Source organism: Neopsephotus bourkii, unplaced genomic scaffold (genome assembly GCF_033783945.1).
Source record: "Neopsephotus bourkii isolate Nb327-2 ecotype Australia unplaced genomic scaffold, CSIRO-AGI_Nbou_v1 NB_234, whole genome shotgun sequence".
NCBI lineage: Eukaryota > Metazoa > Chordata > Aves > Psittaciformes > Psittacidae > Neopsephotus > Neopsephotus bourkii.
This window is the reverse complement of record NW_026900744.1, coordinates 4,436,226-4,456,863: the sequence shown is the minus strand read 5'-3', so window position 1 is coordinate 4,456,863 and position 20,638 is coordinate 4,436,226. Positions and strand designations below refer to the sequence as shown.

The following is a 20,638-nucleotide window of genomic DNA, read 5'->3' as shown; positions in this document are numbered from 1 at the left end:
CGGAGACGCGCTGTGAAAAGGAGCTTTTATTTCGAGACACTGGAAGCGGCGTTACACGAAACAAAACCAGCGGGGAGTGCCGTAGCGCAAACCCAACGCAGGAGCGCGATGCACGACGAGCACGGTGCGGCTCCGCTGCATGTAAAGGTCAGTAACTGAACTGAAAGATACACAGTGGGGGTAGTGTAGGGTGATCCCTACACCGGAGTCATCCAAACGAACACAAATATAGCCTGAAAATGAACCTAAGAATCACAGCGTAACAGCAAGGTAACAGCAAGTCTCGGCAGCGCATTGCTCCATTCCCGCTACAGCCTGGACTTGTCTCTCTCATCATTTCACGTCTTTTCATTTCAGACATCACTTATTTCTCTAGGGCTCACCATCCGAAGCAGCAGGCAGCCTCCTCAGGTCAAGCTTCCAACCACCTCATTGGAAAGCCATGCTCCACAAGCATGAGCTGCAGCAGGGAGCAGATCCTGACAAGGGTATTTACTGCACCCATGGCTTTTATGCCCTCTACCATCTGCAGCATGAATAAAACACAGGAGGAAGCCTGCCAACATGCAGCATCGGGGCTCTGGAAAGCATGTACGATGGAGACTGGTGGCACAGCAGAAAGCTTGCTGGCTGGGGACCACAGCTCCCAGCCTGCACCACACCATGACTGGTTACCCTAGGCCAAACAAGCAACCACTATACTTGGGGATGATGTTGAACTGATAGCACAATTCCATCCTACAACAGCAGCAAGTATAGCAATTATCAACTGACTGTGCTCTTGACATGCAAGTTAAGCAGCACCCCTGGACAGCTGCACCCCACTGCTAATGACTGACCAGCTTCACTCCTTGGCCACACACCGAGGATATGTGTGGCTGGAGCAGCACACGCTGCCTCTAGCTGACAGGTTCACTGCTGCTGTTAAAGAGCCTTCTAAAAGTAAGCAGACTGCAACAAAACAAAATACTAAGAGATTCACATGGTGCTACAATAATCCCTTAAATTTTAAGGTAAGTTAAATTCCATACAAATCAAACTTCCAAAAATATTTTGCAAACTCTGGCATATGGCTATGATACAGTATGTACAAATAAAATACCAGAATGGTTACATTTTATTGCTAGGGTTTTTTTTTTATTTGGTTAAGGAATTATACAGTAGTGTATAAAAGGGTATGGGAAGCAGCAAGAAGCAAGTATCAGCTTCTTGTCCTCTCAAAAGCCAAGGTTGGTTGGTTTTGTTTCGTTTTTAAATACTGTGTTTGCAAACGTCGCATCAAAAGCGTTTCTGTACTGGGTCACATCTGCATTACCCAAACAGGATAGAAGAGAGCAACAGTGAAAGAAGCCTAGGCAACAGGTAACAGGGCTCTGGTTTGTACATTCCTTCACTGATTCATACTTCCAGAATACAATTATTCATAAAACATCCGGTCTAAGGTTTTGTAAAAGTCAACAGTTACAAACTAACTTCCACATAAGCTGATGTCTTAGCGAGGCGGGCAACTTCAGGTCACTAATCATGCAAGAAACTCCCAACAACATCAGTGCTACTTGTGAGCAAAATCATCCAACTTGGCCATGCTCTCATCTGCAAGAGAATCCCTTCTGCAGAAGTCATTTTCTATGTTCCAGAAGGTTCACTAGTATAAACAAACCCTGCAGTTCCTCTATAGTAAGGAAGCCTCAGAAAGATGTGTCAGGAGAAAACACCAATGCCACTGCACACTCCTATCCTGCATTTTACATCCTTTTGTTGGTGAAAGCACAAAAGGTAAGGGTACAAAGTGATCACGTTCACATCAGTCAGGAAACACCCCACAAGTCTACCCTTGGGCCTTCCCCACCTGCTCACTCCTAGTGACCAGAAGCTTTACTTGGGACACTTCAGCATAGTGACCCAAACAACAGTGCATGGAACAAACCAGCAGCATCAGCAACCATGTTCCAAAGATCTCCAGTAACCAGTTAGCAAAACCATCAGCACACTGCTGATCACACCTGAGGCATGAACTATCCAGGTGCTACTCAGCAGGCTGCACTGCAGACTTTTACCTCTTAAGCATCTGTTATTCAATACATTTTTTTTTAACAGAACAGATAAGCTCATCTCCCAAAATGTAATCTGGATGCAATACAACAAAGCAAAAAGAATGCTGAAGTGAAAACCCAAGCACTTGGTATTTTGCTCCTGTAGGCTCATGACATAAAAATACTTTCAACTCTTCCCTCTAAAAATAAATCCTGCTAGAGATGGACATGACTTACCACTCCTGCTTTCCTCTGACTGAGTCTAAACTCATTCATGGATGCACTTGGTCAAAATTAGAAATTTATCTGAAGCTCTTAACCACCACTTTTAGGCTCAGTCTTTTATAAACAGCTTGCTACCAACACAGCCCCTGACAAAAACTTCCCCTTAAATATGCATAATTTACTCTATCTCAAATATTTACAAGCAGAAGCAGCCCATCTTTACAAGACAGCTTTCCTTCTGCTCTACATAAAGTGCAGCTCTCTAATTTAAGGCAAATTTCAGTGAACTATAAAACCATAGTTTTATTTTAGTATGTACACATTTTGAATTAAAAACAAGAACTCCCTTGAAAAGGAAAGAATGAGAGGAAAATGTTTCCAAGTTTGGGAATTTTCTGGATTTTAACACAGTCCCAATATTATGTCCTATCGACATATAAATTTGTATGTTTTTTTTCCTCAGTAAATGCAAATGAAAAAAGAGGTGCAATGTGTACAGTAACTTAGCTCCAAAGATCAGTAAAACACTGGGAAAGTGCAGATGTAGTTTTTCATGTCCCGTAGTTTCCTTTAGCTACAGTAGCATCCATCAGTATCACATTTCTAAATATGTATCTTAGACACCTAATGCTAATCTCAGTTCTTGTAGTGAGTATTTCTCATCTCCATCTGTGTCAAATTGCTTAAAGCTCTGTGACTCTTGAGCTGTTGAGCCAAGCAGCTTTTGAAGATCTTCATGTGACAGTTTTCCACCAGCATCTTGGGTTGCTTTTTCAAAGAAATTCTGAAGATCTGCAAAGAGAGCAAGGATTGAAAAGTAGCTCCTTTAAGTACAGAGGAATAGCCTATAAGCTGCTCTTCCAGTTTTACTGCACTGTTTCTTTACTACCTAGTAATGAAATAAAGCACCCCCAGGTATGGAGCTTGCCATCTGCGTTGTCACAAGCTGCCAATAACAGTTCAGGAGAAAAAAGCACAAACATTCCTGGATTAAATTATACTAAATCCATGAAAAAGTAATCCCTATTTCTGGCCATGACTAATAGCCCATTCTACAACCACTAACTGCAGACAGATACAGTTATCCTCCACAAAAGCAAGCTTCAAATGACTGTTGCTATACCAACAGCACAGATGGTATAAAGGGAAAACTGTCTACTCATTTCCTGATTCAAAACATTGCCCTTTCAGTAGCTGAAGAGCCTGAGCAGCAAGATCCAGAAACCATTTATTTTCCCAGGCAGTGTTCTCTTAAAAAAACAGAGGGGAAAAAAACCCACCAAAACATACACATATCTACTTCATTTTCCTTCAGCACCCTAATCCTGCCCTTGACTTCATTCCCAGTCTTCTGAGGCACTTGGTATAACACTTTGTCATTCAAAACAATTATAATCCACTTTTAATACACATTCTTGATTAAATCCCAGATTATTTTCTTCTACATACTATTATTTTTCTTTTAGGTTTGGTTTCTTTTTGTTTTAATTACTTTTCAAAGACCCTATTCTCAAGCTTTTAAAACTGACTTCACTTCTCCCTGAATGCCCCAGATACACTAACATCAGTCCAGTTATACTTACAACCTACTGAACATTAACACTAATGCCCAGATACACTACCATCATTCCAGTTACACATATAACCTCATGAACATTAATATGAAATATAAAGAAAAAGGAAAGGTCAGCCTAAAAAGGACATACCTTCAATGCTGGAAATTCCTGGTAAGGACAGATGTCTCAGCTGTCCATTACCCTCTGTGTTGTCATCAGCTGACCTTGAAGCCAGCCTTGAAAGGTCTGTGGGCTTTGCTGCAGTACTCAGACTACTTTCAACTGTTACAAAACAATTCCTGTTAGTCTCAACACAGAACTACAGTTAGCAGAAACAACAGAAAGTACAAGAACGCTGTTTTGTCATAGATGCTGTATAGGGTAAGAATGCTGCAAAACCGTTTCAGAATACAGCAGTGCTGTCCCCTTTTAGTAACTGGAAGAACAGAAGGAAGCAAGCTTTTGACAGTTACACAGCCTTACTCTTATGCTGTACTGATATGTATTTGTAAACCCCATGCAAAGAATGACTTGGAAGTGCTTTCTTCTCCCCTGAGCGCTGAACAAGCTTTATTAAGCAAATTACATCTGCCCACCTGGGTTGCTTTCCCCTTGTCAGTGCAAGCATCCATCTTCCCCAATAACAAGGCCTAAACTTCCCAAGTTAGCAAATCAACAAGCAGAATTCTAATGTAATGAAGTACTTACTCTTGTCTTCAGCACTTCCTGAATATATACAGCAAAAGTGCAGAACTGAGACAAGTCAGCAGAGATGCAGACCTTTCCTCTAATGTTACACTTAGATTTTGAAGCAGCAGAAATAGATGTTACTGGGTATAAGTTTCTACAGGTTAGTAACTATATGCCTTCAAATACAAGCTCCTGATGCATGTGAATCCTGTTATACCTATGGAAGGTTACCTTCAAGCTTTACCAGTCATACAGTTTTCTGTTTTAGAGCCATCAGTTTCCTACCACTTTAACTGAAATAATCTACACCAAAGCCTTAAGGAACAGCTTAAATTACCCACCCTCACTAGTTACTCTTTGAATCACATAGGGAATCTTCAGATTTATGGATTACTATCATATGACATTCTTACCATTCTCTGATGTCTCGGTGAGTTTGTCATTTTCTGACTTGCTTGTGAGAGCACTGATCATCTGAAGCGTCTCTCTTAATTTTGATACCTGAGAGTCTCTAGTTTCCGTTTCCTGTATATATAGAAAAGCACCTCTTCAGTAGATAGAGAAGATCAGGAAAAGAAGTAATTTAAAATACGTAAGTACTTTTGAGCGACTTGGAACTCTACAGACTAAATCAAGCTTAAGATAATACACAGTAGTTAATAATATATATGGAAAGATGTAAGGAATAAATTCACACAGTCTATAAGAAAAACAACAGAATCAGCACCTCAACCTGAAAAGTAAGCAACTCTTTTGCAGACACCAATTTCAAAAGAATTTGACATTTAATTTCCATATTTCTTATTTAAATGAGCAACAAAAATTATAACAAACCAGTTAAACATACCTGGAGTGAACACTTCTACATTAATTGAATTGTTTCAAATGTCTGTCTGCAATACTGACTACCTTAGTGCAGGAGTCACTGTATTTGTCAAACCAAAACCACTGTATTTTTTAATCTAGAGCTCCTTTGCTCTTTTTATGAGTAGGTTCCTGATGACAGGTTGAGTTTACATCAATCCAAGCCTAGAACTGACAGTGTAACTGGTTCACTCACTTATCTTCTTCCCAGAAGACAGAAACTGAACTCCGCAGCACCACCTCTTTTTCCCACAATTTGGCCAGTTAGTCTCAAACTTTAGAGGTACCTTTCATCAATTCCTAGACTTCATTAGTGCAAAGTTCCTCTAAGTCAGCCCAAGAAAGTTTTAAACCTGGATAAATGCCATAAGCCCATTCGTGGCATGAACCCATAATAGTTGGGCTAGCTTTGCTGAAAGCATGGCTGAAAGCACAGGTACTCAAATGAGCTGAATGCCAGATTTCCCCGTTCCACTGGACCATTGTCTGAACCTCCCAAGATTCTTTCAGCTGCACAGAAGGATATTACAGCAGCTCTGCCACGTATCACATAAGTAGTCAGAATGGCAAGACTTTAAACTATTACAACATTTCTTCCATCCCAATTGACATCCTGTCCCCAAAATGGGGTGGGGATAAGCTCTTCTTCTACTCTGGACTTTTAAAGAAGCTTGATCAGATTGGCCTGCTTGCAGATATTTCCACAATTAAGTTTAATTTAAAACATGATTATAAAGACAATGACATGCTCTACTAGTCCAGTGGAATTTGTGTTTCCTTACTTTTACCTTCAGTTCTTTATGTGAATGAGTTTCATTATCTATTTGATCTTCATTTTCCATATTTTGAGAGGTAGTTGCATCATTCCCCTACAGGAGAAAAGGAGGAGAGCTGACTTTATTCATGTGTTCATTATTTACTACAAACAGAGTTTCTTTCCTTCAAATTTGGCAGGCACGAAGCAGGAAAAACCAGAACAAATACACACCAGAATAAACATGAATGTTATGTAATTTAACACAACATGTTCCTTATTGCTAAACATACAGAACACATTCTTAGAGACTGGCCCCACTATGGCATACAAAAGCACTGGATGCCACAAATGAACATATTTAGTATTAATTTTATGGGGTCTTTAGCATTTAAGCACCACTGGACAACCCAGAGGTCCACCTAGCTCTTCATTGGTCTTAACAGCCCCATGCCAGAATGCCTTCCTAAAACAGAGGTTTGTGAATCCCATTCATTAAGCAGTCACTCAAGTCTTAAATGTCACAGTGTTTTGGCCATTTTTCTGTAGATTCTGCAGGGAAGAAATAACTCCTTCAGGGATACTCTAAACACTGATTATCTGTTCAGAAATAAGGAACAAATTCCAGCCTTTTCAAATGAAGTCCTAAGTGTCTCAAATTCCATTCTGATGTTTCCTTTAGCTAGGTTTGAAAAATCTGTATCTGTAGTGCATAGAAAGCATTGAAACCACCAACGTGAGTATATGCCCTTAGTCAGCAAATACTTACCACATTGCTAGACAAGTTTTCTCTTTTGTCCAGATTATTCCCAGAAAGGGTAGAGTTTTCTAACAGCATAACCCTCTGGCTGAGGTTACCAATGGCTGAATCCACATTTAGAAGCTTGATGTCATTCAACTTCTGGTACGCCACTACAGTGTTATTTAGCTCTCCCAAGGCTGCATGCAGTGACTGGCTTTCCTGAAATATAAAACCAGCACACGTCAATTTACTCAACCTCTGCAGCACCTTGCTATTAACAGTATGGTGACTGACCCAGTTTAACTGGGCAGACTTTACACTGGCTCTCTACCGACACCACTGAAAACATCCAACTGGAAGCTTTCAGAAAGTTATTCCAGCTTTCAAAGTTTGAAACAGAGATTCCTCCTTAGGGCTAACCTCTTTGTTGCTAATGTAACCACTTCAGCTGTGCCAGCAAACACAGAAAGCCTATTCATCTTTTTTTCCAGGGCAAGTTCAGTAACCACACCAACTGTTTTTCCCAAGGAAGAATGTACTAGGCATATTTCTACACAAGGTTTGTTTTTGAGGAAGATATCGACTATTTTAAATGCGAATAAATGCAGTCCTTCCATTCCAACCCATTCAGCTAAACACCCACACATTACCTTTTCTTTTGGTTGCTGCTGAATCCCTGCCTTCCATGCCTGTTATCACATTGAGGGTGACTCAACACAGGCCACTCCCAAATTTGCTCAGGTTAGTAAATACCTGCTATAAAATCCATTCCATAAAAAAGCCTTTAATTCATTTCCATTTACATGAGCAAAGCACACCTATAATTTGTTGGATATTCATCGTTTTACTCCTCACCCAGCTACAACACAAGAAAAGTACTCTCAGACTAGGGTTCTTTCCTGTTTGCACATACACAGGAACAACTACAGCTAAATGACCTTATACTTTCCTTTGAAGAATATTATCTGTAGTGTCTTGATAAAACACCACTTCTCATATGCTACAGTACTGCAAAACCCACCCAAAAACTTACATATCTGTGATACTTGTACCAATATTCCTGATGCAAGGGAGGGGAAATACCTTTCTGCAGTTTTCTGTCTGATTTTTCTCAGTCCTTGGCACAACAGTGGAGGGAAGTGAAGGTATCTGTTTTAATTCCCTCTAAGAAAAGAAGTAGAAAATTATGTTGGAATTATGGGGGGGGCTGAACTAGATGATCTGAAGGTCCTTTTCAACCCTAACTATTCTATGATTCTATGTTACCAAATGCTTGTAAAAAACCATACTAAGCTATTAATAACTGGCTGGGTGTAGCTAAGGATGTTTTCCTACAATTATAGGCACTCATGTCTATTGTGCATGTAGTATTTTGACTAATAGAGTTTTCACTTTCAAGTACAGAATGTCCAAATTTATTTTAATTAAACCCTCCTAATGAGCTTTTCTCCATTTAGTGAAGTTTTATGATACGCATTTCACTGCTACCATACACACTGCCACATCTGCAATGTTTCTGTAACACCCATTGACTGCATTAAGTTTCATAATGAGCCTAATTTAGATTTTATCTGCAAGTATTCATAATAAAGTAATGCTGTATTGCAGTTTAGCTGGAAAACTTTAATTATTGGCTCAGTTTGTTAATCCCAAGTGAGATGCTGGTATAAATAGAGTGAGCAGATTCTGGTAAAGACAGGCAGTAATTTCATCCTTATTTTAACCAGCAAGCTCTATCTCAGTGCTTCCACTATCCATAATCCTACAACAGTGCAGTTACTATAAGCAGTATCCTGCCTCACACAGAAGCAGACTCCCAAGGCTCCAAGTCTATTTAGTACAAAGCAAAAATATGCAGGATAAGGAGTGTTGTAGGGACCAACAATTCTAGCTCCAGAGAAATACAAACTTGATACCATACGATAGATGCCACACAAGGATTAGAAGATCACCTTACTAATGTACCAAACCCACTGAAACTTCAACAGTATTTTGAAAGGCATAAGGCAGAACTCCAGACTGTTCTTAAACTTGCTTCATATTATGCAGGTAACTAGTAAAACACATGTTAAATTAACACATTTTCTTACCACGTCATTCTGAAGGATTTCTATGGATTTCTTGTATTCTTCAATAGCTGTCTGTATATTTTCAACATCATGCGAAACACTGGTAAGTGTGCTGCCTATGTTAGCTACAGTCTGGAATAAAGAAGACGACAAAAACCTCAGCCTTCCTCAAACTTCACTGTCCCAAAGTTTCAACTGCTGAACACAACTGTTTTGTTAGTTAAGCTGCAGGCAGACTGCCACAAAAATACGCAAGGGCATTTGAAATATCCAGAGCTTTTTCTGCAGGCAAACCTCTCCAGGCGGTAAACAAAGACACACTCTACACCATGAAAGGTTAAGCTAGAGCCAAAATTAGGGGTTTGCTACTCCCACTCCCCAAACAATATTAATGTGCTGGCATCAGTATGAAAAATAATCCTGATATGTAGACATCTTACCTCCTCTTTACATGGAGTGTCCATATTGAATACTAAGATGTTGATACCACCAATTTATCCTGTCTCGATTGTCTTTCAGAGGCACCCATCAGACACATCGTACACCACAAAACTTGTCTGCCAAAGGCTGCAGATTAAATTGCCTTTTTTTTAAATGAAAGAATGGCTCTGAAGCCTCAGAAAAGCCCCCATGAATTCTGCAGGTACAATCAGGGTGCTCTGACAGCTACTTTTGCTTCGGACTACACCCTGCCCTTGCCTTCAACCATGTGAACTCCTCCAGCCCCCAGCTATCACTTTAGAAAGTAACTATGCTGTAAAGCTGCACCAGTGTTCCAGCAGCTGATGGCACAGCACCTAGAGTCAGATCATCAGCTAGGACATCCACAACCACCAGTGGAAACTACAGTAAGAAGACAGAGCATGCCCCTATGCTTCTCATTCCATTCTTAATGCTTTCTTCAATCATTAAAACAACACATCTAAACCCCTTTTTCCTCTGAGCCTGTAAATGCTCATAAGCTCTTAAGGCAGTGAAGTGACACTCTAGCTAATGAAAGTATACTCAAATAATATCCACACAGATCTTCCAGCTTTCCATTCTGCAAGTCTGAACACAGATTCAGTAAGTAATCTCTGCCCTGGAAGACTTCAGAACACCTTCAGCACCTTTCATTAGTCTGAACAAAAGCCTTTGCCCAAGAGGAACTCTCTCAACAAACCTTCAGGACTCAATACCAGCAGGCAGCTTCTCATTTTCAGGAACAGTATCTACAGAGAAAAAGGCTTAAGAAAACCAAAAGCCTATTCTAAGAATAGCAGCCTTTTTAGAGAATCATAGAATCATTTAGATTGAAAATGACCTTTAAGATAAGAGTCCAACCATTCATTAACTTAAAACAGCCAAGTCCAACATTAAACCATGTCCCCAAGCACCACATCTACACATCCTTTAAATACCTCCAGGGATGCTGCCTCAACCATCTTCCTGGGCAGCCCGTTCCAATGCTTGACAACCCATTCGGTGAAGGTATTTTTCCTAATATTCAATCTAAACCTCCCCTGGCACAACTTGAGGCCATTTTTTCTCATCCTATCACTTATAACTTGGTAGAAGACACTAACCTGCAGCTCAATACAACTTCCTTTCAGGTAGCTGTAGTGACCAATAAGGTCTCCCCTGAGCTTCATTTTCTCCAGGCTGAGTAATTTCAGTTCTTTCAGCTGCTTCTCATAACACTTGTTCTCCAGACCCTTTACCAGCTTCATTGCCATTTGCTGGACCCGCTCCAGCATCTCAATGTCCTTCTTGTATTGAGGGCCCCAGGACTGAACACAGGATTCATGGTACGACCTCACCAGTGCTCAGTACACCGGGATTATCACTGCCCTGGCTCTGCTGGCCACGCTATGTCTGATACGGGCCAGGATGCTGTTGGCTTTCTTGGTTGCCTGGGCACAAGCTGGCTCATGTTCAGCTCCATCAACCAGCACCCCCAGGCCCCTTTCCATCAGGCAGCTTTCCAGCCACTCTTCAAGTCTGCAGCACTGCATGGGGTTGTAGAGTTCCAGGTGCCAGGGTCTGGCACTAAGCCATGCAGAACCTCATACCACTGGCTAGAGCCCATCAATCCAGCCTGTCCAGAGCCTTCCTACCCTCCACCAGATCCAACACTCCCACCCAGCTTAGTGTCATCTGGAAAGTTACTGAGGGTGCATTCAATCTGCTCATCCAGATCATTGATAAAGATATCAAACAGAGCTAGCCCCAATCCTGAGCTCTGAAGAACACCCCTTGTGACTGTCTTCCAACTGGATTCAACTCCATTCATCACCACTCTTTGGGCTCAGCCGTCCAGGCAGTTTTTTACCCAGCAAAGGGTACACAAGTCCAAGGCTATGTGCAGACAGTTCCTCCAGGAGAATGCTGTCAGAAACATTGCTAAAGGCTTTACTGAAGTTTAGGTAGACAACATCCACAGCCTTTCCCTTATCCACTGAGTGGGTCACCTTGCTATAGAAGGAGACCAGGTTAGCCAAGCACAACCTGTCTTTCACAAACCCATGTTGACTGGGCCTTATCACCTGGCTGTCCTGTATGTGCTGCACGATGGCACTCAAGGTGATCTGCTTTATAACCTTCCACAGCACGGAGGTCAGACTGACAGGCCTGTAGTTCCTCAGATCCTCCTTTTGTCCCTTCCTGTAGATGGACATTACATTTGCTAATCTCCAGTCAACTGGGACTTCCCTGGTTAGGCAGGACTGCCGATAGACAGTTTCTTCAAAGAAAGGCAGGTAATTCCAAAGACAGCTGGATGCAACAGATGGCTGAACAGGAGTTTTTCACAAGGCTACCACCTACACTTACTGAAGTTCTCCTCCGTGACAGGAGGTAGTGCAGCATGCACACAGATGGCATCAAGAGAGCAGTGGCAACAGATGCCACATCTAACACCTTAGACTCAACAGTGAGACTGGAAAGAACTCAAAAGTTCTCAGGATATTTGATTTTCACAAAGTGTGACCAAGGATGGACTTACTCCAACATGGGAAAGCCTTGCTGTTCAGCAGATTGCTAGAAGCTGAAACTTGCTGGCCCAAACTCTTTGCCCTGACAGTACTGAAGGCAGCAAGATGACAAAAAGATCTTTATACACTGTTTGTATATATAAATATACATACACACACATAAAGTAGGTGCAGATTTCAGACTAGGTACTGCCTTAAGGCTTACTTCTGATAAGACACTGAAAATACAACATATTCATAACAGCAAATTAGAAGATTAGGCAATAGCTTTGTACTCATCCTGTAAAAAGAGATCCCAGCAGCCTGATCAGCCAAACCACACTAATTGCTTTGCATATAACTAGCTTGTTGATTATACATTAATCTTGTAGGAAATGAGAAGTGGAAACCCATAAAAGCCACAAAGACTAAACTGAGATTAGCTATTAGCCCAGTATAAATGTTTATTGCTAAATGCCCATAACTGCCATGGAAGAGTTGGGGAAGTTTCAACAAACCATTCTTTGTACCAAAATAAAAAGGACAGTTCTTTGGTAAAGAATGCTAAGACACAGGTTAAGACACTGTATTAACAGAAGTCACTTCAGAAGTAAGCTCGTGTCACCCAGTAAGGCCCATCTTCCAAGGGGTTGCCAGAAAACCATCCCAGTACAACTCATGTTTTGCTGTTCACATACTGAACACCTAGAAAGCTCCCACGCTAAGGTTCCAGGCTTACCGCTCCCAAGTCAAACTCCTACCCACCTCAAGACTGTAAATGCAGGACTAGATATACAATTATATACTGCTCAAGATGAGAAAGTTTTCCAGAAAGCAATCCATTTTCTTTTCCAATTAAAAGCTAAACAAACCACCTATTTGCAAGCAGAGCTGTAAAACTTCAGACAGACTTTTTGCAAGTGTCTTAATGTTAAAACTAGCAACCTGAAGGAAAGCAACAGTAATGATTAGTTCCAAAGTAAAAAAGTGACAACATAATATAAAAAAATGCACTTTCAGAAAGGGACAAACATGGTCTTCAACTTTTTTACCTGCCCTATGTTACTGTAGGACCATACACTATCAAGTATATGAAGTCTAATTCAAAAACAAGAGAAGCAAATATTCCTCTCAGACAATTCAAGTAATTCCTGTTGCCACTGCTGTCCCCCAGAGCACAGCTGCAGCTCAGCATTCAGCAGCACAGAACAACACATTTAGCAATAGCCACATTTATAGTACTTGCCTTCTGAAGTTTCTCTACTGTGAGAGGAAGAGAAATCAGATCAGAAGCAGACTTTATGTTGTTTTTGAGATGATTTACTGTTGAGGTCAATAGTGATATCTAAAACCAAAGAGGAATATTTAGAATTAGTCAACATAATCCTGATTCTGACCTACCCCAATACTAATGACTTAATTTGTAACATTAAAGCATAAAGCAAGACAGAATTATACATGTACACATACAAAAATCACCCGTTTCAAGGTTACAAGTCCTGCTTAAACCACGACACTAGGCCATGCCTGAACACCATAGAAGACCCTTCTTTTCAAAAAGGTAGCCTCTGCCCATTTTATATTCATTAGAGAGAGGGTGGTGCCCAAGAAAGGTATAAAGAATTGTGCAAGAAGCCCTTACATGGAGGAAACAGTCATCCACTTACTGTATTTAGCAATCAAACCTGCCTGGCAAAACCCAGCAAAGCACGCAACTTCTCTAACTGCGTAACAGACAAAGAAGTTGCACAGATCACCCACACCTTCTGATACAGAAGTGGAACAGTGACAATCTAGCTACAGTGGTTTAGCAAAATTTCTGTCAAACTGTTTGACTCAGACAGCAAGTTATTCAATGAGTCTTCAAGATTCCTTATTCACTCCAACTGAGAAGTTGTCAAATAAACTAAAACCAGCTACCTGCTAGTCATTCATGGCTAACACCTTCAATTTAAGATCCATTTGTAGCCATCAGTAGTCAAAATAATTTCTTCTCACATTTGACAGCACAAAAACAACTTTATTTTGGTTAAGAGAAAAAAAAAAAAAAGAAGTTGTTTCACAAGCTGAGGAAATGAGCAAGATCCTAATGTTACATTAGGCCTATGTTGATCAGCTTGAGTGCAGTCTCTCTGCTTCCACAGCTGTGAATACTGGCTGAAACAATTCCCAGCAGCACATCCCAACAATTCATGGAAAAAAATAAAAAACTAACTAAATTTTGATTCCCAGAAGAGCTGGCTCAGACTATAAACAGACCCCGAAGGAACTTGAAGGCTTGCAAGAACCATGTGCAAGTATCTTTAACATCCAGATGCAGATGATAGTGTTTTAAAAGTCCAGTGAAGCACCTGAATATCTGTAGATAACGCATACTGCCAGATGCCAAAGAAAACTTGTCAAATCTATTTACGTGCCTCATTTAGGACTTAACCACTGCATGGAACTGAAGAAAAAACAACCTGAATAGGCACCTCAATACTCTTAAACACAAAGCACCAGTGTCGGAGAGGACACTTCTTGATACCACTGTGAGCAGCTCCGAACTTTTACCCTCTGTGGCAAGAATTTCAATATGAACCTTGCTGGATGCTTTGTTTGAAGCATGAGTTAATAAAGCAGCTGAGAAAACAGCCTTCTGTTAAGTGGCTTAGGTTTAGCTGCATGAACAGAGCTAAGATTTACACCAGCTCAGATGCTGAGTGCGTATGAGCAGATTTTATATTCACACCAGTGCTTCATTTGTAGCAACGTGAACTTGCACTGATTTGGGTAACCGTTTTCCACACTTATGAAACATTCGCAGATGCTCTCTGAAATGTCAAATCTCTCATCATAAACACCGGACTTATTTGGCAGGAAAATGAAGAACTGCCCAGTCTCAGGTTCTTTTAAGTTCTGCCTGAAGTTTATCCACCAGTTGTGCAATTTCTTCAATTTGTGATCAGTCTCCAGTCCAGATGGATGCTCAAACTTTGTTTGTTTGTTTAATAAAGAGGCTTACGCTCCACTTTAAAAGTTCAGCATATGGTCACACAAGGCCTTAGATAAAAGCTCAGCACTGCATTTGAAATGCATTTCTGTGGACATAAGCTTCAATGGACTATTTCATTATTTTTCAAAACCAAGCACTGATCCCTCTCACCTGTTTATTGAGCTCTGTGATATTTATCCAAACTTTATTTAGCCCCAGTTCTCCAGTCTCGATTTGTTCAAGTTGCTTTTGCTTCTGCGCCAAATCTTCATTCAGTTTAGGAATTTCTTGGAATGATGTCTTTTGATTAGATTCCACTAAAGAATAAAATACAAAAAACCCCGAATAATAATGAAATTAAAAAGTGCAGGTAAACAATCTTGAAAGGCAGAAAACAAATGACAAGCAGCAACATCTATAGCAGTAAAAGAAGGCAATAACAGTTCCTACATATGGGTTTATTGCCAATTCAGAATTAAGTGTTTGTTCAGAATTACAGCTGTTTTAAGAGTACTCATGTCTGCAGAGAAAACCCAGAGGGACTGTACTAAATGTAACACTTTGCAATAGTACTGTCATTCTGGCAAGCCTCAGTAGGTCTTTATTTAGTGCAGTTATTTTGCATTACTTTCAGAGAAACGTGAAAAGGTAATGGGACTGTAAGAACTGCCAACACTACGGGGCAAAGGAAGCACATGAAATGAACTTCTGTGCCCTTTTCAAGCCTCTGAAGAGACTAATGATGAAATTAATTCCAAGGAGATTATCGTGATTACAGTTGTTCTGTGTACCAGGAAGACAACAGAACATAAAACCTTGCACACTAATATCTGTTGGTAAACAGATCAGTAAACAGGGTCCTTGGAAATAAAGTCAGTTATTACAGCAATTAACACTACACAGAAGAGGGAAACATGCAGCTCAAACCAACTCAAATGAACCTCAGAAATGCAGCTCTTCCAGGTTGACAGTGACTAAGCTATTTAGCTGCAAGCACTATTAGGTAACCCTAAATCCCTAGGTCTGGCAAACAAATAAGCAAAGGTTTTGAGATGGAGATGACAGAGTTTGTCAAAATCTCTACCTCCACCCTGTAATGTAGCACAGAATGCTCCACAACAAACCACCGCTACTGAGAACATGCTGCAAGAGCAGTGGAATGTACAGCGTACGTAGCTGGCAGCTCCCAGAACAGATTTCCATGCATGACCCATCTGGTCAAAAAGAGGAAGCCTTCAGGAGGGCTTCATGCTGTGGTGCCCAAGTACACACAACTGGAAAGACATCCAAAAACCCTCTTCATTTTTCTGGAAGCAAATCCTCACAGTCCTTTATAGGGACAGAGTAATCTGCTCAGATCATCCAGATCCAAACAACACTTTCAGTTACACACAGCCTTGAAAGTTTTACTTCAGTCAAAACAGACTGAGAACTAATTGAGGGTTCAACATAAGCACTTCACACCAAATCTGATGTTTCAGAGGCTCCTGAAGACAAACTATTTTCTGTTTTGTCACTCTTACCATGTACAGTGAGACTCCACTGAAGACTTTTACAGTGATAGAATGCATTACTGTTCGTAGCACAATTACTAAGAAGGGAAACACCAAAATGACTTCCCTCTATCCCAAACGTACTAGATACAAAGATGTCTTATTCTTAAAAAGCACCCCTAACACACTCAGCCTGTTCAAAGGATGGCAGAACATTAAAATACGACCACAGGAATCTGCTCTTATGGGGAAAAAATCTGGATGAAGATTCAGAGGAAGAAAGTTCTTTTTCCAAACTTGCTGTAGGGACAGACAGATCCCATGCCTTTGTTCCTCCATCCATTCACACATTTTACCAAAGCACAGTGTTACTTTTTAGAACCAGGTTACTCTTGCTATCTGTTTTTTTGTTCTTGTTGTTTTTAACGCTGTGCCTCATTCTGAGGCTCCCATCCAGCTTCTAGGTATGCTATCACAGTGGCAGGGACATCTGAGACTGTTCCACCTCTAAATGAAATACTAGATGCATGGCTTTTCTATCAGAGCTACTACGGAGAAAAAAAAGCACATCCGTAACTGCCAGACAGGAAGCTCAGAGAGAACAACTGCTTTAACAAAGGGGTCTATATAGAACAGAATGATGAAAACTACACCAAAGCCAACAAATGTTGTCATTGTGCAAAACTTCTACTTAAAGCAAACCAGTCCAAGAAGAGCAGCAGTCAGCTTACCCAGGATACAGCAACAACTACTGCAGGGCTGTTTGGTGCACTCACAGCCACGAAGGAGGGCCTGTAACTAAAGGTGTCCTCCGTAACTGGTGGACACCAGCTACAGCTAACTTTCAGAGTTCAGTATCAGTTAATATAAAAGCACATCTATCAGGAGCACTTTCTCTCACTGCCAGCCAGCAGGTTCCACCTTGGCAGGCAACTCCTCACCTCACAGCAGTTACACATCTGAACAGGAAGCCCCGAACACCAATAGCAAAGAATTTCTACATGCATTTCCTCAATGCCTCTTTCATCACAAGCAAATCAAGTCCTCTGCTTAACTCCTGCCCTTGCAGCCTCCTAATTTAACTGATGTCATCAGCCTTATTTTTAAGGTCATCTTCGTGTCATGAACACAAAAATTCAAAGATGAAGACCAAAGCTGTGGGACAAAACCTGTGGTCAACAGAGGTGCTCCTCATGCAAAACATAACTCCTCAGCTTTCCTGAGGCAGCTAGAGACTACCCGAATGCCTAAGCTTCACTTTCTTTTGCCCTGTTTGCACAGCTCCTTAGCTTATCTTTGCCTTTTTCAATGCACATGATTTTAAACACTACTAGAACAATGCACCAAAACATACACTGCATCCAGAGACGAGGTATACAGAACGTATGTTACATGCAAATCTCAGTGCTACAGAAGTTAATACTGAAATCTTACATGGACAGGAAAAACCTGAGAGCTGCAAGCAAAATGCTTCACATTAACTCCATACTTTTAAGTATTAAACATGACGTAAGTCCACACCACATGCAACACGTGAAAGCTGAACAAGAACAGGCTTCAAGCAAGGTGAACATTTACAGGAAACAAGGAAAAATCATAATACCAAAGCAGCATTAAAATTGCATAACACCACAGGAAGTATTAAAGATTTTAACAAGAGCTCAAGACAAGATCATTGTTTTACATTATTTTAAGGGATGCATCAAAACCCCTTAGACTGTTGTTCCAGGGCTGATCAGAACTTTCTCTTTTTAAACAGAGGCTTTCTTTGGAAGAGAGCACTTCCAAGACCAAAGCCAAGAATTTTAGAAATGTACATACAAACAACTACAGGCCCACCTGTTCCTGCTCCTCAAAAGACACAGAGCAGACAAGAATATACAATATTCGCCTCAGACTCGCCCAACCACCAAGTATTTTTGGCTCAGAGGACTCCTCAATTCAAGGTCAGTTTGTCTCCTCAGTACTTTCAGGCTTTGAATAAGCAGGTAAGCAACTAAAGCTCTCCCTCTTGCCCAAAGCAGACGTGAAACAGTGTAGTTACATCTATACTTACTAGTCCGAAACTTCTCCTTTATTGCATCCAGATCCTCCTTGAGGGCCACCTGCATCCAGACTAAGCCAACACACGCTACCACACAAGCGGCGAGAATGACAAACGAACATAAGGGGTAACAGAACTTGCAGCATCGTAGATAGTCTCCCCTGGATAAAACATAAATAACAGGTTGTGAATATTCAACAACACCTAGAAAAGCTTGATTTTTAAATGCTGCTCTATCAAACGAAGCCAGGGACAGTGCTAGAACAGCAGACGTTTTGGCTGACAAGAACTAAAAGCTTTTCCAAGTATAAATAAGGCTCTGCAGTGGATCAGGGCTATTGCTGCCTGTTCAGTTCATCCTCAGGAGGCACATCTAGCATATTTAAGAGCAGCTGTCAGGTTTCCCATACTAAGATTTCCTGCTCTGCTCACATAAGCTTATGTTAGGAACATCTGCTTGATAGCTTGGAAAGGAGGCTTTGAAAAAGGATATTACCATAATGTTACAGCAAGTACTTCTAGTTTATCCTAAACTGTGAAAGCCAAAGTTTCTCTGCAACATGCCTTCTTTTCGTTATTCTTAAAAGCCTATTAATAACTTAACTGAGAAGTTTATTTACTGACAAAGCTCATCACGTCCATAAGAAACCAACACGGCGGCAGCTCGAGCACACAGGACTGTGCCATGAACACACAATAGCTGTGCTCAACACTTAACCAACTGCCCCCGAGCTCACCTAAAGGTTTCAGCTGCGGTGAGCATTAAGCATTCAAAACAAGAACTAGAAAGCGAAAAGGACACTTCAGATCTACTTCGACCCCTCACCAGGCTACCTGTTGGGCCACACACACTCAGCGTAGCTTTAGGTCTCTCCCAGCAACCCCCAGCTCCCCACCACCCTCCCCAGCCGCGGAGCGCATCCGGGAGACCGGCGCTGAGGACCGGAACCCAAGGCGGGTAGGCGCAAGTCGAGCCGGGCCGGGTCCCGGCGGCAGCCCCGAGGACTCACTTGCCGCAGCGGCCCCGCGCCCCGGCGAACTCATCCTCCTCGGAGCTGGACTCGGAGTCGGAGGCGGGCGGCTCCGTGCGCAACAGCCGGTGGCCCGAGCCCTTCTTAGCGGGCTTCTTCCTGCGGCCGTCGGCGGCCAGGCCGATGAGAGCGTTCAGCTCCTTCCGCTTCTTCATCCTCTTGTGGGGCGGCGGCACGGTCGGCGGCTGGGTCCCGCCTCCCTCTTCCTCCGCCGCCGTCGCGGCGGCCGCCGCCAGCGCGCCCCGACTCGCCAGCCTGCGGCCCGGCCGCGGCTACAGGCGCTCCGCGGGGCCGCGGCCGCTGCTCCCCCGCCGGCCCCGCGGCGGCACGCCTGGCCCCACTACCCGCCCCGCCCGCGCCATGGCTGCTCCCGGCCCGCCGAACCCGCCCCCTCCACCTGCCAGCAAGCCGCGTTCCCATTGGGCAGCGCGGGGCCGCCCCGCTCGGCGCTTAAAGGCCCAGGCGCGCCCTCCACGGGGGTCGGGAGTTGTGATGGAGTTGACGGTTCGAGTCCCGATTGCGGCAGATGGGACGCGCTGGGAAGGAGGCGGCGTGAAGCGGCCGAGCGGAGGGGTACTTGGTGCCTACCTCCACGGTTACCTTCTGTCCCCTCGCCTGCGGGTTCAGTGGGGGTCCTTGCTCCCAGAGATACCGGTGGTAGAGAAGCGGTGTTGCCTGGCAGCTGCCCGCCTGCTGCCTGCCACAAAGCTGCCGCGTTTCGCTGCCCTCGGCTGACAGAGCACCGCAACCCCAGCCCGGTGCAGCATCCACCGCGGCCGCTGTGGCAGACATACTGCCCCGACTGTTCTTAAGATGCGACTTAAAACGTTAGCTCGCTCGGGGTGCGGTGGGGGGAGCTGTCAGCCGGGATGGGGATAGGTGGAAATGAGGGTGAAACCTTGGGAAGGCTGGAGTATGTGATGAAAACCTGGGGGGGAGGAAGTTCACGGTATGCCTGCTTTCTCCTGAAAGCCTGAAGGCTTGTCTGCACTAAAAGCCTACAGAACCGCATGTGAAACAGCAATATCCCCAAGTGATGCTTCCCACGCCCCTCGGCATGGTCCTTCCACACCCTCACTCAGCCATGTTCTTTAGTTTTGCTTCCCTGAGAGCCCCGGTCGCGCTCGCTCTTTGCGATCTTCCTCGGTCGGCGATGCGGGGCTCCATCTCTTCCCCTGCCTCCCCAACCCGCATCCTTGCGGTTCCCGGCGG

General features: G+C 42.8%; 1 protein-coding gene across 3 annotated transcripts; it reads right to left on the bottom strand.

Moving 5' to 3' along the window:
• Window positions 1–13: 13 nt before the first annotated feature.
• EFCAB14 (EF-hand calcium binding domain 14) lies at window positions 14–19,726 on the bottom strand. 3 transcript variants are annotated; one of them, XM_061344887.1, is made up of 12 exons: window positions 19,406–19,724; window positions 18,408–18,556; window positions 15,030–15,175; window positions 13,131–13,229; window positions 8,955–9,065; window positions 7,948–8,028; window positions 6,892–7,083; window positions 6,151–6,237; window positions 4,918–5,029; window positions 3,965–4,096; window positions 524–3,050; window positions 14–445 (listed from the first exon to the last, which is right to left on the bottom strand). In XM_061344887.1, exons 1-11 carry the CDS (start codon window positions 19,579–19,581, stop codon window positions 2,875–2,877), a joined length of 1,461 nt encoding a protein of 486 aa, XP_061200871.1. In that variant the 5' UTR covers window positions 19,582–19,724; the 3' UTR covers window positions 14–445; window positions 524–2,874. The 3 variants fall into 3 exon arrangements, with proteins under 3 accessions (XP_061200871.1, XP_061200873.1, XP_061200874.1); XM_061344889.1 differs by having other exon boundaries at window positions 6,157–6,237; XM_061344890.1 differs by lacking the exons at window positions 7,948–8,028; window positions 8,955–9,065 and having other exon boundaries at window positions 19,406–19,726.
• Window positions 19,727–20,638: the final 912 nt, after the last annotated feature.